The 13,080-nt window shown below is 37.6% G+C and overlaps 2 protein-coding genes across 4 annotated transcripts in view; both read left to right on the top strand.

Annotated features, from left to right (window-relative positions):
- The first annotated feature begins 1,776 nt into the window (after positions 1–1,776).
- Positions 1,777–13,080, top strand: part of LOC147892109 (MADS-box transcription factor 23-like) — a 32,843-nt gene continuing 21,539 nt past the window's right edge. For all 3 annotated transcript variants that reach the window (XM_087388188.1, XM_087388189.1, XM_087388190.1), the window contains exon 1: positions 1,777–2,301. In XM_087388188.1, coding sequence (XP_087244314.1) covers positions 1,925–2,301 — 377 coding nt within the window. In that variant the 5' untranslated portion in view covers positions 1,777–1,924. The remainder of the gene's footprint in view (positions 2,302–13,080) is intronic.
- LOC147892110 (putative flavin-containing monooxygenase 1) lies at positions 10,478–11,375 on the top strand. The gene is given in 2 exon segments (XM_087387958.1): positions 10,478–11,119; positions 11,121–11,375. Coding segments are annotated over 2 exon segments (897 nt in total).

The raw sequence follows: 13,080 nt of genomic DNA on the forward strand, positions 1-13,080 counted from the left end.
ACTCACATAATAATAACAACATCCATTTGAGGGGGACATCCTAGGGTAGAGAAGCCTTATTGACTCAGCACACAAAACATCTCAAAAGACAAATGTGTCATCAACCTTATCAAGGTTGACTTGAATGAGAGCAGTGGGAGTAGTAACCTTCTCTAGTTCTTTTGTAGATAGAAATCTTCTGATCTTCCCATAAAATCCACATTGATTGTTGTTTGCTGATGAAGTCCTTGGATCGATGTAGATGAAGGTCTTCGTGTGATTCTTCTTGAAGAGTCCATACTTCATCTTGGTACAATATATCATTCTGATCATAGCCCAACCAAGATTATCACTTACAATCCTTTTTGACATCAAAGTCAGGTCAGAGCACTCGAAGAAATAAGGTATTACTTTATAGCTCAACATATAGTCATCTCCATATAGAAATATGAACAATGAAGCTTGTTTATTGATTGAGAGAGTGTTATTATATAGACACTGGGTACATCCATAGATGACATCATACGTGAGCTCAATAGTGAACATCTAGATCCACAATTATCTCCATGAATCTCTCAATCACACACCACACTCCTAGATTCACTCATCACACCTACTAATTGACACATCATCAGTCACACCTAACTCAGGCACACTTACACACACACATGTGTTCACACACTCATTCATGTGATCACATTCACAACCACATGCCTTGTAATCCCTGGTATTGACCCCAGTACATCAACTTGTCCCATCAAGGTGGTGTCCACACTCATCGAGGAGGGGTTACCCAATCAAGAGGGCATTGGCTAGGCAAATATGGATTTTGTTGATGATATCATCAATGCATTGTTCTTTGAACAACTCCACATCCAATTCAGAGTAGAATGTACAACATGTGCCTTAAATCGTGTTTAAATGATTATCTGGACGACACCACCGGGCCACCAACCACCATAGTGGCTCGGAATACTTTTGACTTCATTTAGGATTTATTGCCAATAAGGACTAAAATACTAGTAAAGTAGGAAATAGTATTCCACTTATCCTAGAAAATGAAAAATGTATTTGAGACTATGCTTCTTTTAGTAAATCCCACAGTAACCACCATGCTTATTTTTGTAAATTTTTTTGTAAATCCCAAATGATAAATCCCACGCTTGTTTTTAGTATATCCTAAACAACCACCATGCTTGTTTTAGTAAATCCCATTACTAATCCACAAATCCTAAATGAATGAATTTTATGCCATTCATATACCGCACTGGTGACAGTTAATATCCTAGTCTCCAACCAACCACTATGCTGGTGACCACTTATCCTACACTATCGCCATGCTATCCTAAAATGATTGCAAAGTGCTATACTAAAATAATCCCCTTTAGGTTGGTTCTCTTTATCTATTGTCAGATTTCAACCATCGGGCTGGTGACCACAAATCCTAAATAAATGAATTGTATGCCATTGATCTTGTAATAATATAAGCAAACTGCCGTGATGATGGCAGTTAATATCTTAGTCTACAACCAACCTCCGAGCTGCAACCAACTAGTGCTATAGTAAAACGAATCGTACTATTGCTGTAAAGTACTATCCTTAAACAGATACATTGCTCAAGTAAACATTGGAGAACATTAATAATTCAATAGATTACATACAGATTCTCAAAACGTAGGTTATTCAAAGGATGAGCACTCGGGGCGGAGAGTGCTAATTGTATTTTTTTTCCACATACATGGTGGTGCCCTAAATATGCTCACAATTTAGCTGTTAGCTAAATGGGTGGAGGGAGCATTTCCGGGATGTCATGACTTCCCTGAAGTCATGAAAAGAATCAACACACGAGAGGCAACTAAAAGGCTGTATTGCGCCATCGCCAGGCTTTACAGCTCAACTCCGCCATAGCCAGCCGTAGTACCTGCCCGAGACAACCACCCCCCTCATGCTCTTCCTCCTTACGTACCACAATCCCATGACAGAGACCCCCTCCTCCCCCTCCATGTCCAACCTCCTCCCTCGCTTTGTCCAAGCTCCCTCCCCCCCCATATCCCCAGCGCCTCCCCACGACCCACCTCCTCCTTTGCACCACACAGAAACGACCCCCGGCACTCAGCACTCCATCAAGAAGGGTTTCCCCATCGCTCGTGGCAAAATACAGATCAGGAGAATAGAGAACACGCCCAGCAGGCAAGTCACCTTCTCCAAGCGCAGAAGCGGGTTGCTGAAAAAGGCCCACGAGCTGTCCGTTCTCTGCGATGCTGAAGTTGGCGTCATCATCTTTTCGACTACTGGAAGACTTTACGAGTTTGCGAGCTCCAGGTATGAGGTCAGAACCTGCATCTTATTGTTTTGTTAAGAATGAAAGCACACGATTTTGGTCTTTGATTCCTTGAACCATTAGATAACTTGAAAGAGCGAAGCCCGGCAAGCTAACCCTCTTGAAATTCAGACCTTTTGAGCAGTTAGCCCTATGTTTCTCCTCATGGCCACCTGACAGTAGTCATTTTGAACTGTTTCATCTCACAAAAACAATTCGTCCATAGGTGACAACTGATACTTGCATAAGGAGCCACAGCTGTTTGGCTAGCTATCAGACTTGGGTATGATTATGAAAGTATGAGCGTTGAGAACTCTTCTCGTGTAAATTTGACCTCGGGCCTCTCTAGTGATCCCTCGAAAAATCTCAAAGCGAGGTGACAAGGGCAGTGCATGTGATCTAGCAGCAGCACAGCTTTTCAGGACTGCATGTTAAGAAATATAGCGGATTTTGGTATCTAAGCATTCTAATCACACATCTTTGGAAAACACAAGCGTGCAATACTTTTCCACCTCCACGTCCACCTCCCGATCTTTTGGGGCTATCCTAGCCCCAATAGAAAGCGGTGTGGACCTTGCTTGTAGGTACTTGAGTCTCAGCTGGTAGTGGGCTTAGTGCCATAACGGGATCAAGGGTTTGCACTCTACACTAGAAGTTTTCCTATAGCTAGGGTATCAACGTAAGATGATTGATCTTCTTTGGTGACCCCCTCTTTATGGAAAAGTTTCTCACTTTTTCAATAAGATTTTACCAAAGATGGGGTTGAAGGACCCTATGGGGAGTAGATGTGGTCAAATGTTGAGCTAGATCACCACCTTCAAGTATGCACTAAGGCTAATAAGGTAAGGGATTTATTGCATCTTAAATTATTTTTTTTAAAAGCAGTTTGTGTTCTTGTCCATATAACGTAGGGCTCTAAAATTAGTTTGTGTTCTTGTCCATATAACGTAGGGCTCTAAAATTAGTACTGTAGTGGCCTTACAAAAAACAACATGACAACAAAATAATGAAGTAGCTTGGACGGTCTAAAAATGATTGTATCTCAAGTTTAATAAGAGTCTATAACTTTTTATCGCCTAAAGTGTAATCAAACCTTTTGGTTGTGAGCCAATGGGAGGAATTCAAGAGAAGAAGACAATCAAGGTTAAAGATAAAAAAGAGAGTGGTTGGAAGTTCTTTGGGCTAATTTCTAGAGAATAGAAGGGCTTAACATGTGGGTCGTGAAAAAGGGCTACTTTTAAATGACACTAAAGCAACAAAGATGGCCCCCAGATAGCTAAACTCTCTTCACCATAAGTCGTAGGGATATTGAGGTGCAGCCAAGTGCTTCGATCAAGAAGAAGAACAAGCAGACCACATTTGTGGATAGGGAAGTTGTGAAAGTAAGTGATTTTCAGCCCAAAAGAAGAAAGGAAGATTTGGACTATAGGAAAGGCACACACTAATTGGTTCTTTGGTGATTTGTGCTGACGTTGAGGAGATGTTTTATGCACTACAATATAATAAGCACCAGGATTTAGGGTTCTTCTCATGATCATCTTATAAGATCAATTTCCTTGCTTTGTATTTGTTTTGTGAGAAACAATAGATATCATGTAGACTTATAATTTTTTTAAAAATGATCTAGTAAGAGATTTCTCCATCATCTTGGAAAAGAATCTCCATCTAATCTAATGGTGTCATGTAGATGGCCATATTTTGGCTAGTCGATGCATATGACACATGATTAGCACTTGGCTCACAACCTTAAGATCCATTTGGATTGGTTACTTTATAATTTAGGTACCCATGGAGTTGTATTATGTAAAAGGTTGACTGGTACGAAAAATTGACCAATGGGTTTCCTAATGGATATATTGGGGGATTTGTTCTTCCCCCCACCCCTAACCTAAATTCATGAATAGTAATTAGTGCAAAATTGAGGCATAATGCCATGAAAGAGACATGTGGTCGATAAAATCAAAGATTGGTACACTCGGGGGGTCCATTATATGTAAATCCTCTATATCACATGCATTTAATGCCTAATTTAAAAGTCCCTTATTTATGAATTTTCTATGCATAAAGCACACCCTTTTTGCATTCAATCCATGAATATCCCCTTTAAGTGATACCCCTTCTATATGTTAAAAAATGTGAAAATATATATTTGACAAACCTCGTATGTTGAACGTCTCACATGCTATGCTTACATATCTCTGAGGGATGTACCATAGTTGATACATAAATGACACATGGTTAAGAGATTATGGATCAATTTGATAAGCATATAGTCTACATCCAATATTGCATGCAAAAATCACCTTGAATTATCAAGTCCTTTGATATTAGCATAAATTAAGTTGGCATGTGTTGGAGCTCCATCACCAAAGTGTATCTATATTCTAACATTAATATTGGATTGCAAGTACTTGGCTATATAGTAATTGAGTAAGGCATTTAATACTATAAATGTGGTGCTTCTCTTAACACATTAATAATTATGGTGCTAAAGAAGTAAACTACTAAGGAGTAGTGATTGCCAACTTGTGGGTATATCTTAACAATCCACCATTCTACTAAAATTAAGCAACTTTCTTTCACCATTATTATACCCGAATCTAATTATATAATGTGACTCGATTTATTGTTTCACATTTTTTCAATGATAAGGCGGAAGTCCACAATAGAAGGAACTTAGCCCTCTCTTTTCACAGAAATATAATGTACTTGATTTTTTAAAAGGATAGACAATGGCTTTCATTGCATGATGGCTATCCTTGGTACATAGTTTGTGGTAGAGATTTTGGAACTTTCATGATTCCAATCAAGGATACCTATCTCAAAGCTTGCATCATGCGATTCCTTTTAATTTCCAGGAGTGCTCATGAAGCAATGAAGAAGCAATGTTTATGGAGTCCATGCAGCAAACTCACTAGGAAAATTTGCATAGAATTTGCGTTCAAGAGATAATATTTAAATCCCTACTCATTTATGGGTCCTACATTCTTTTCCCCTTATAAGAATTTAATTTTTCTAGCTTTGAGAATTGGAAAACCCTTTCTTTACAAGCTTGCTTGCTTATTTTCCTAGGATGATGGGCAGAAGGGAAAAATGGAATTTTAATACAAAGTATTAAAGGGGGGAATGGAAGGTGGGGCAGTACATGAGGGTGCAAGACTACATTGTAAAAACAGATGGTTAAAGACAGAGAATTACATAAAATATCACACAACATTCAATGAATCACACAAAATATAAAGAATTTACAAATGCAGTGTGAGCTAAATTCCAATTGAAACTTACAATAAAAGTCACTTCAAACTGAGGAGGAAACCACTCCCAAAATAGAAGCACAAGTAATGGTGTTCTATTGACCTTTTTTAAAAACATTTGAAAATATCAATCTTAACAATGGATAAAATGCTTCTATATCATAAACTTGTTGACACATCAATTCTTTTTGTACTAGCTTCAATGTATTCCAAAGGCTTTCTAGCTAAAAGTCCATGTATTTAAGTACTTTTTCCATAAAGGTTATATTTACAATACACTTTACAAAGAGACCACAAGTTGTGGTATAGAAAGTGGCTATAACAGCTATATGATACACCCTAGTATTGATTATTGCCTCATATGTGAACCCCTAGATGTAGTGGATAATGAGGCAAGCGACATATCCTATTCGGTCTTCTTAGTGAAATTGACTTATGAATGTCATAAATGGGCTGAAATTGGTCTGACTAACATAGAACCAAAGGATCGATACTATAACTTTGAAAGAATAAATTTGATATAGATTTCATGATATGAAAACTTGTACCTCCATTCATAAGAAAACATGAAATCAATGGTGATTCTATTAGTTGATGAAATCATAAAGGAGATCATGAGTAAAATATTGAAGACTTGGAAACTCTTCGATGATGACCAAACTTAATCTATCTCATTACTTTATTGGCATCAAAATCTGCTAGGAGCAGAGCATCACATCATCTTACAGGATAAAAATGGTTTGGAGATATAGGTGCAATTCCAGATGGAGGATTGAAAGGCAACAGTCAGTACAATGGTGAAGCTGAGCATCAAATATATTTCTCAGTGGTTAGACTAGATCCATTATCAACAACTAGTTGGGGTTCTACTATATCAGGGTAAATATCCAATTTGACATTGCATGATTCGTTGCCAGACTACTCTGCTAATTGGGATCTTCACTCTAGGAGACACAATGGAAGGTCTATTTTTGTGTGCTTTGGTATTTGAAAGGAGACACAATGGAAGGTCTATTTTTGTGTGCTTTGTATTTAAAAGGTATGATCAAATATAGAGTCACCTATTAAAGTGGAATTGACTTCCACGCGTATTGTGTTTTGCAGTGGGCCAAAGACACTCACTGATCCACTTGTAGATGTTGCTTCATGGTATCAATGTGCTCCTTTTGATGGCTCAACAAGAATCAACCCAGTATGTCTTTGTCTTCAAACAAAAGAAAAGTACAAATCCACATGCATGGCATCATGTGAGTCTTTGTGGTTGGATATATAGGTCTTGCAACGTGATAAAGTAATGGAGATCTATTAAAACAACCAAAATACAAGGTCATTATAACTTCATCAATGAGTTGATCAATGATGGGTTTGTAGAGTTAATCAACTATTTGATGAAGAAAAATATCGCCAACATCTTTAGAGTCATATGGAGCATCTCATGAGACACTTCCCATTGAATCATTGGCAATGGTTGTTGCTCACATGTGAACCTCCAAATGATTACGATAAGAAAACTGGTTGTAGTTTCCATTTAGTTTTCTCAATGAAGACAAATGATAAAGTTCATATTCATCCTTTGCACCAACGTAAAGTACAAGGATTATATTGATTCTTCTCATTGAAGCCAAATTACAATGAGGTATTCAATATTCTTAGTGAAGCAGAATGATGAAGACACATTTAGCCTTCTTACTGAGGCAAAGTATGCAGCACTCCTAGAATGGGTTTTGAAAGAGTAGGCATCTCAAATTGGATCTGGTCTGTGAATGACAGGTGAACCTACAGTCTACTTGGAATGGGTTTTGGAAGAGTCAAACCTAGATGACATATAAACTTCAGGTCGAATTTGATGAAGAATCATGGCATTGATTAGAGGGTTGAATCATATGGTTGGAAATTAGGAGGAATCTGTCTATGATTGGAATGAGAGTAGGGACTTATACAATGGGCCATTTGCAAGATGTCCATTAAGAATGAGACTCGAATTCGTAATGGACAACTAGAGGTCAATGTTGTTGATAAAGATACATTTATTAGGATTATTTTTAGTGTTATTGAGATATTTTGGTCAGAGAAGAGATGTAGTGGCATGTAGAGAAGAGATGTAGTGGCATGTAAGAAGTCACAAGTATGTCGTCTCGCAAAGAACAGATCTTAACAATATAGGATAGTTGCAAGCCTAGGTTAGAGCCTAGGTTAGGAGCAGTATAACATAGTCGCAAGTGGATGTCCATAGCAAGGTGTTAAGATGGGCTTCAAACCCAAAGTTGAATTAGCTCATGGAGTTGCAAAGTTAAGTGAGCATACAAGATCCCACTGAAGCTCACACAAGATCTATACCTTTCCTTCATAGTTACAACCGAAATGCTATTGTATACTCTGACAAGTCGATAGAATTGAAGCTTCTTAATAGCTTGGTGTGACTAAGAGATGAAGTGGTGTGATGCTTGATCAATGAATTTATTAGGTGTGCATTATTTTTTTCGTTTTGATACTAGTGTATGCTTGAAGAGAGGCTTTCTAGATCCAATTCCCCTCAATCAATATTTTTCTATTGTGCAGCTGGGAGATTTTAAAGCACATGAAACAACAATGGTTGGTGTAGATGCACATAATTTGTAGACCCTAAGACATATGAGCTATTGCAACAAGTTTGTTAAATAAGTGAAAGCCATCAAATAGCATCAGGCCAAGTGATAAGACAATCAAATGTCGGCACAAGAAAAAATAAAACATAATTTAAATTAATAAAGAGATACTCAAAGAATTCATCAATCAAGTTTATAAACTTATATTACAAGAATTCATCAATGTCTAGAGTACACTGATCTCAAGAAAGCACCTCTAGAACTATGCCAACACAAAATTTGATGCAAAACTGATGAAGTAATAGAGATATCTAAAAAATTTAAACTAAGGGAAGTTGGGCAAATAAGAAGTCAATTAGCTGCCACTCTTTCTAGATAAAATTGCTTAGTTGTTTCCAAGGTTATAATTAGAAATAATTGACTTGAAGCAAGAGTGTGGATTCTAGAAAATTGAATTAGCAAATTTTTAGGGATCATTCCTCTCCATTTTCATTACCTTTTGAACAACATTTGTATTTACGGTAGATAGAAGTAATTAGTGGTTTTTGATTGCCATAATGCCTAAGAAAAACTACAAATAAGAGAGTATAGCTATTAAAAACATTGAATGAATAAACTATCAAGGACATATTTCCATTTTCTTTCACTAATAACATCCTAGGTTAGCTGGTAAATTAGTGTATAATGTGTTCATTCAAGGATGAATATACTACCTACAATCAAATCTTGCCGAGATCATATAAAATTGAATGAATAAGTTATTAAGGTTGCATTTCCATTTCCTTTATTGATAGTAATGCCACTTGGATCATGCAATGGACAAAATTCCTTTTAATTATATTCATGAAGGAGAAATTTTAGGAAAATATTTAAGGATCTTTAGCCATACTAATAAATAGTTTTTCAAATACAACATGAGAGAAGCTTCTCCAAGATCAAGTTCATAAGGCCTCACTTTTTGCAAGGAGACATGGATTATGCCTAACCCATGAGAGTGGATGTTTTAAATGCCCTTAGTCTTTACAATTTCTCAAAAGAAAATAATGGAAGAAATGGAAAAAATAAAATTGAGTTAAAAGATACGAGAATTGAAACATAGAAAACAAATTTGTCTTTTTGCATCAAGTTTACCATATTTTATCACAAAGTCAAAAAGAACTATGCACATGATGGTGGTATAAAATTTAAACAAAGCAAAGAAAAGACCAAAGCTGTGAAAGTTATCAAAGAGATTTCAATTGAATCAATGATCCTATGATAGCCAAAGTTGATCATTATATTTCACTTCCATGCAGATGCTTTGGGAATGGCTATTCAGTCAATTCCAATTTAATCTAGAGCAAATTTAAATCTCCAATCATCTATGCCTACCCCAATAAAATGCTAACATCTAACATATGAAAGAGATGCTCTTTATATGCTATGAAAGATGGATATTTTTTTGACACGTCTTCTTAGAACATTTTAATATTGTTCATGATTCATTAACTTTTTTTGCAGCTAGTTAACTATGTCTCTAATACTAATACGATGTCATTAATTTTCTTTGAAGTAATCCACACTCTGAGTTCATATAATGAAGTGGATTTTTATAAAACAAGGCAATGTACTCTAGAGGCAATTCTCTCTTAGTTAGAGATCTATAATGGCAAACATCCAAAGCTGTTAGTATGATCCATGGGACCTTTTCTAAGCAACACAATAACAAATAAATACTCTAAAATCTTGGAGGCACATAAATCTTATTCTTATATAAAAAATAGTAAATTTAGTCCTTTGCTGCATAAAGCATAGAGATGTAGTTGAAAGACATTCAACTAAAATCACAACATGAAAGTGAAGGACAAATTGATGTAATGGGATGTACCTAGGGGTACAAGGTTTGTGTGTCACCACATGGTGGTTAGAATGACCAAGTTAGGTGGTAGAAGGTTCTAGTAGGTGTGATTGAGAGATTCATGGAGATGATTATGGATCTAGATTCTCTACTGAGCTCACGTAGGATGTCATACATGGAGTGTAACCAGTGCCTATATATTAGCCACCTCTCATATGAATAGAGATGCTTTCATTGATGCTCCCACATGTAGTACATAGCCTGGGAATCCTAGCTAGGTTGTGGTGCCATGTGGCATCATCCCTACCAAACTCACCTTCTTCCTCATCTTCACTAGCCGTTGCACCCTCCGGTAGTCTTTGCAACACTATATAGCTAGAGCGGCTGGGGTGAGAAATCACGTAGTTGCTAGACATCTCGCATTTGTCCCTCTGCTCATTTCTACTAGCTCGCATTGCAGCGCCTACAATTTGATTCCTCACTCCCTCGCTTAGATATCACAATGGAGGATCGAGTGCCGCTATTCGATCGAAAAGTGTGCATCGTCGAGGCAGGAATGATTGGCCTTGCTGCTTGCAAGCACCTCATGCAACATGGAATCAAGCCCACAGTCTTGGAAGCCCGGGATTGTATTGGTGGCGTCTGGCAGTACACTTGTGCCACCACGAAGGTGCAGTCGAGCCGATTTTTAGACTTCCCTTGGCTTGCGGGCACTCCTTTAAATCCTCCGAATGAACAAGTCATAGAATACTTGGAAGGCTCTGCAGAGAGATTTCAGTTAAAGGAGCGAATTTGGTTCAACTACAAGGTTATGGAAATCAGATCAATGTTCGCAGGCAATACGGGCTTTACCGGTTTATGGGGGAACAATGGTACAGCTTTCGCACGTGAAGAAAAAGAGAATGGTGGTGGTAAGGTTTGGCAATTGCATGTGCAGAAGCAGTCAGGAGGACAATTTCAAACGGATATTGAAGAAGAGTGGCTTCATTTTGATTTACTAGTCATATGCGTTGGTCGTTTCGGAGATTGCCCCATCATACCCACGTATCCATCTGGTAGAGGACCTGAGATTTTTTCTGGAACCGTGCTACATTCAATGGAATACTCGATGCTGGATAATGAAGCTGCAAGATAGCTAACTAAGTGGAAAGCGAGTCATTGTGGTTGGATATATGAAATCCGTTGTTGATATCGCCATGGAAGCTTCAACTGCCAATCAAGATGACTTAATGGTCTATGCAATATATCTTATGATGGATGCTCTTCATAGGTTCTCTGCCTTGGCTTTGCCTAAAGTGGATGTAATGGTGAAAGGTTATGTGCTTCACTTGAATAGTGATTTGATGAGCATAGATCTGAAGATTAAGAAGACATTCTGTGCCTCAATGGTGATATACTAGCTATACTAGCTAGTGATTCTTTTATGGAGATATGTTCTTGGATGCATGACAAGAAGATTATGAAGGACAATACATCAGAAGGTCTGGCGATCAAAGGACATGCTGAAGACATGATGATGATCAAGTTTGATACTCCAGATTCTATTGAAAAGGACAAGAGAGGCATCCCAAAGGGATACCTTTCAACTTCAATATATTAATGAAGACATTGGACATTAAGTTTAGGGTTTGTGTGGCTAATAATGGTTCTCTGCCATGGATAGTCCATCCTTAAATGATTGTTAGTCCTTTGTTTGAGGTTTTACCTTGTTGGATCCATAGGTATTTCCGCACATAGTCATTGTCCAATCCTCCAGTTGTAAACCAAGAGTCCTAAGAGTGAGTCACATGTTGGGGCCATGTGTATTGCCACATGATGGTGGGCAAGCCATGGAGCATCCCATGTACTACTACTGAGAGATGAGGTCATCAATTTGTGTGGGGGAATGAAGGACAAATTGATGTAATGGGGTGTACCTAGGGGTACAAGGTTTGTGTGTTACCATTGTGGATCTAGATGCTCTACTAAGCTCACCTATGATGTCATACATGGAGTGTAACCAGTGCCTATATATTGGCCATCTCTCATATGAATAGAGATGCTTTTTCTTCATCTTGTGTCCACACCATGCTTCCATTGATGCTCCAACAGAAAGTTCTTGCAAGGAGTTATGTGGTGGAGCACAATGTTCACTAGATGTGAAAAACCAATACCACATATGTGATGTTTGTCAAAGGGTGGGCATATAGATCAAATATTACTTAAAGCATCTATCCATTGAAAGGATTTCAAAATGGGGCCTCTCAAGATACCAACTCATCTAGAGCAAAACTGATGTAACAATGTTTTCACAACAAACTATCTAACAAAGTGGAATAACATAAGGGTCCTCTAGACATGAGAAAACTCATTTTTGTATAAAAATATCCTCTATTATGGTCATAGATCAATTGGCAAGGGGTTCCTATTTGCGTATTTAAAAGCCGATATACAATGTCGTTCGAAATGCAACGAGAAAGCCAATGCAATTGTTTTCACATCTATCTTAATGAACATAATGAGCAAATTTCAAAATGATTACCTCTACCTCGAGGGGTCCTCTAGGGGATAGGTACATATTAAGAAGGACAACCTTTTTCACTAATATAGTACTCTAATAGCCTTAAAGAGCTGAGCACTATTATTGACCTTGAATTCTCAATTTGCAAAACCCAAATGTGCATGTTGGACCAAATCGGTATGATATTCCAAAAAATAACATGCATTTATGTCAACTTATGTTGTATCTATCCTTAATCTCTATAATAGTAGTCACTAATAGCACTTTGTCCAGGACATCACCCTTGGACCACTGATCATGCACCCACTATAGGACAATAAGCTTTAAGTAGCCTTGTGGACCTACCACGTGGCTTACAAAATCGTAACGTGGCATTTAAATTCTTATTATAGTTGGCTTTTCATGGTTACAAAATTTGGTCTAGAATTAAGGAATACATATGTGTGTGTGTGTGTGTGTGTGTGCATGTCATAACTAACATATTGAAAGGAGAAGTTTTACAAAAGGTATGTTAGTGGTGCTGCACAACTTAAAGCTGAAACATGGCTGCCTATATGGACCGAAACATACTATATCTTAAACTATGATGATGATAAATTATATAG

Source organism: Dipteris shenzhenensis, chromosome 17 (genome assembly GCF_047967505.1).
Source record: "Dipteris shenzhenensis isolate YYH24624 ecotype China chromosome 17, Dip_SZ_1.0, whole genome shotgun sequence".
NCBI lineage: Eukaryota > Viridiplantae > Streptophyta > Polypodiopsida > Gleicheniales > Dipteridaceae > Dipteris > Dipteris shenzhenensis.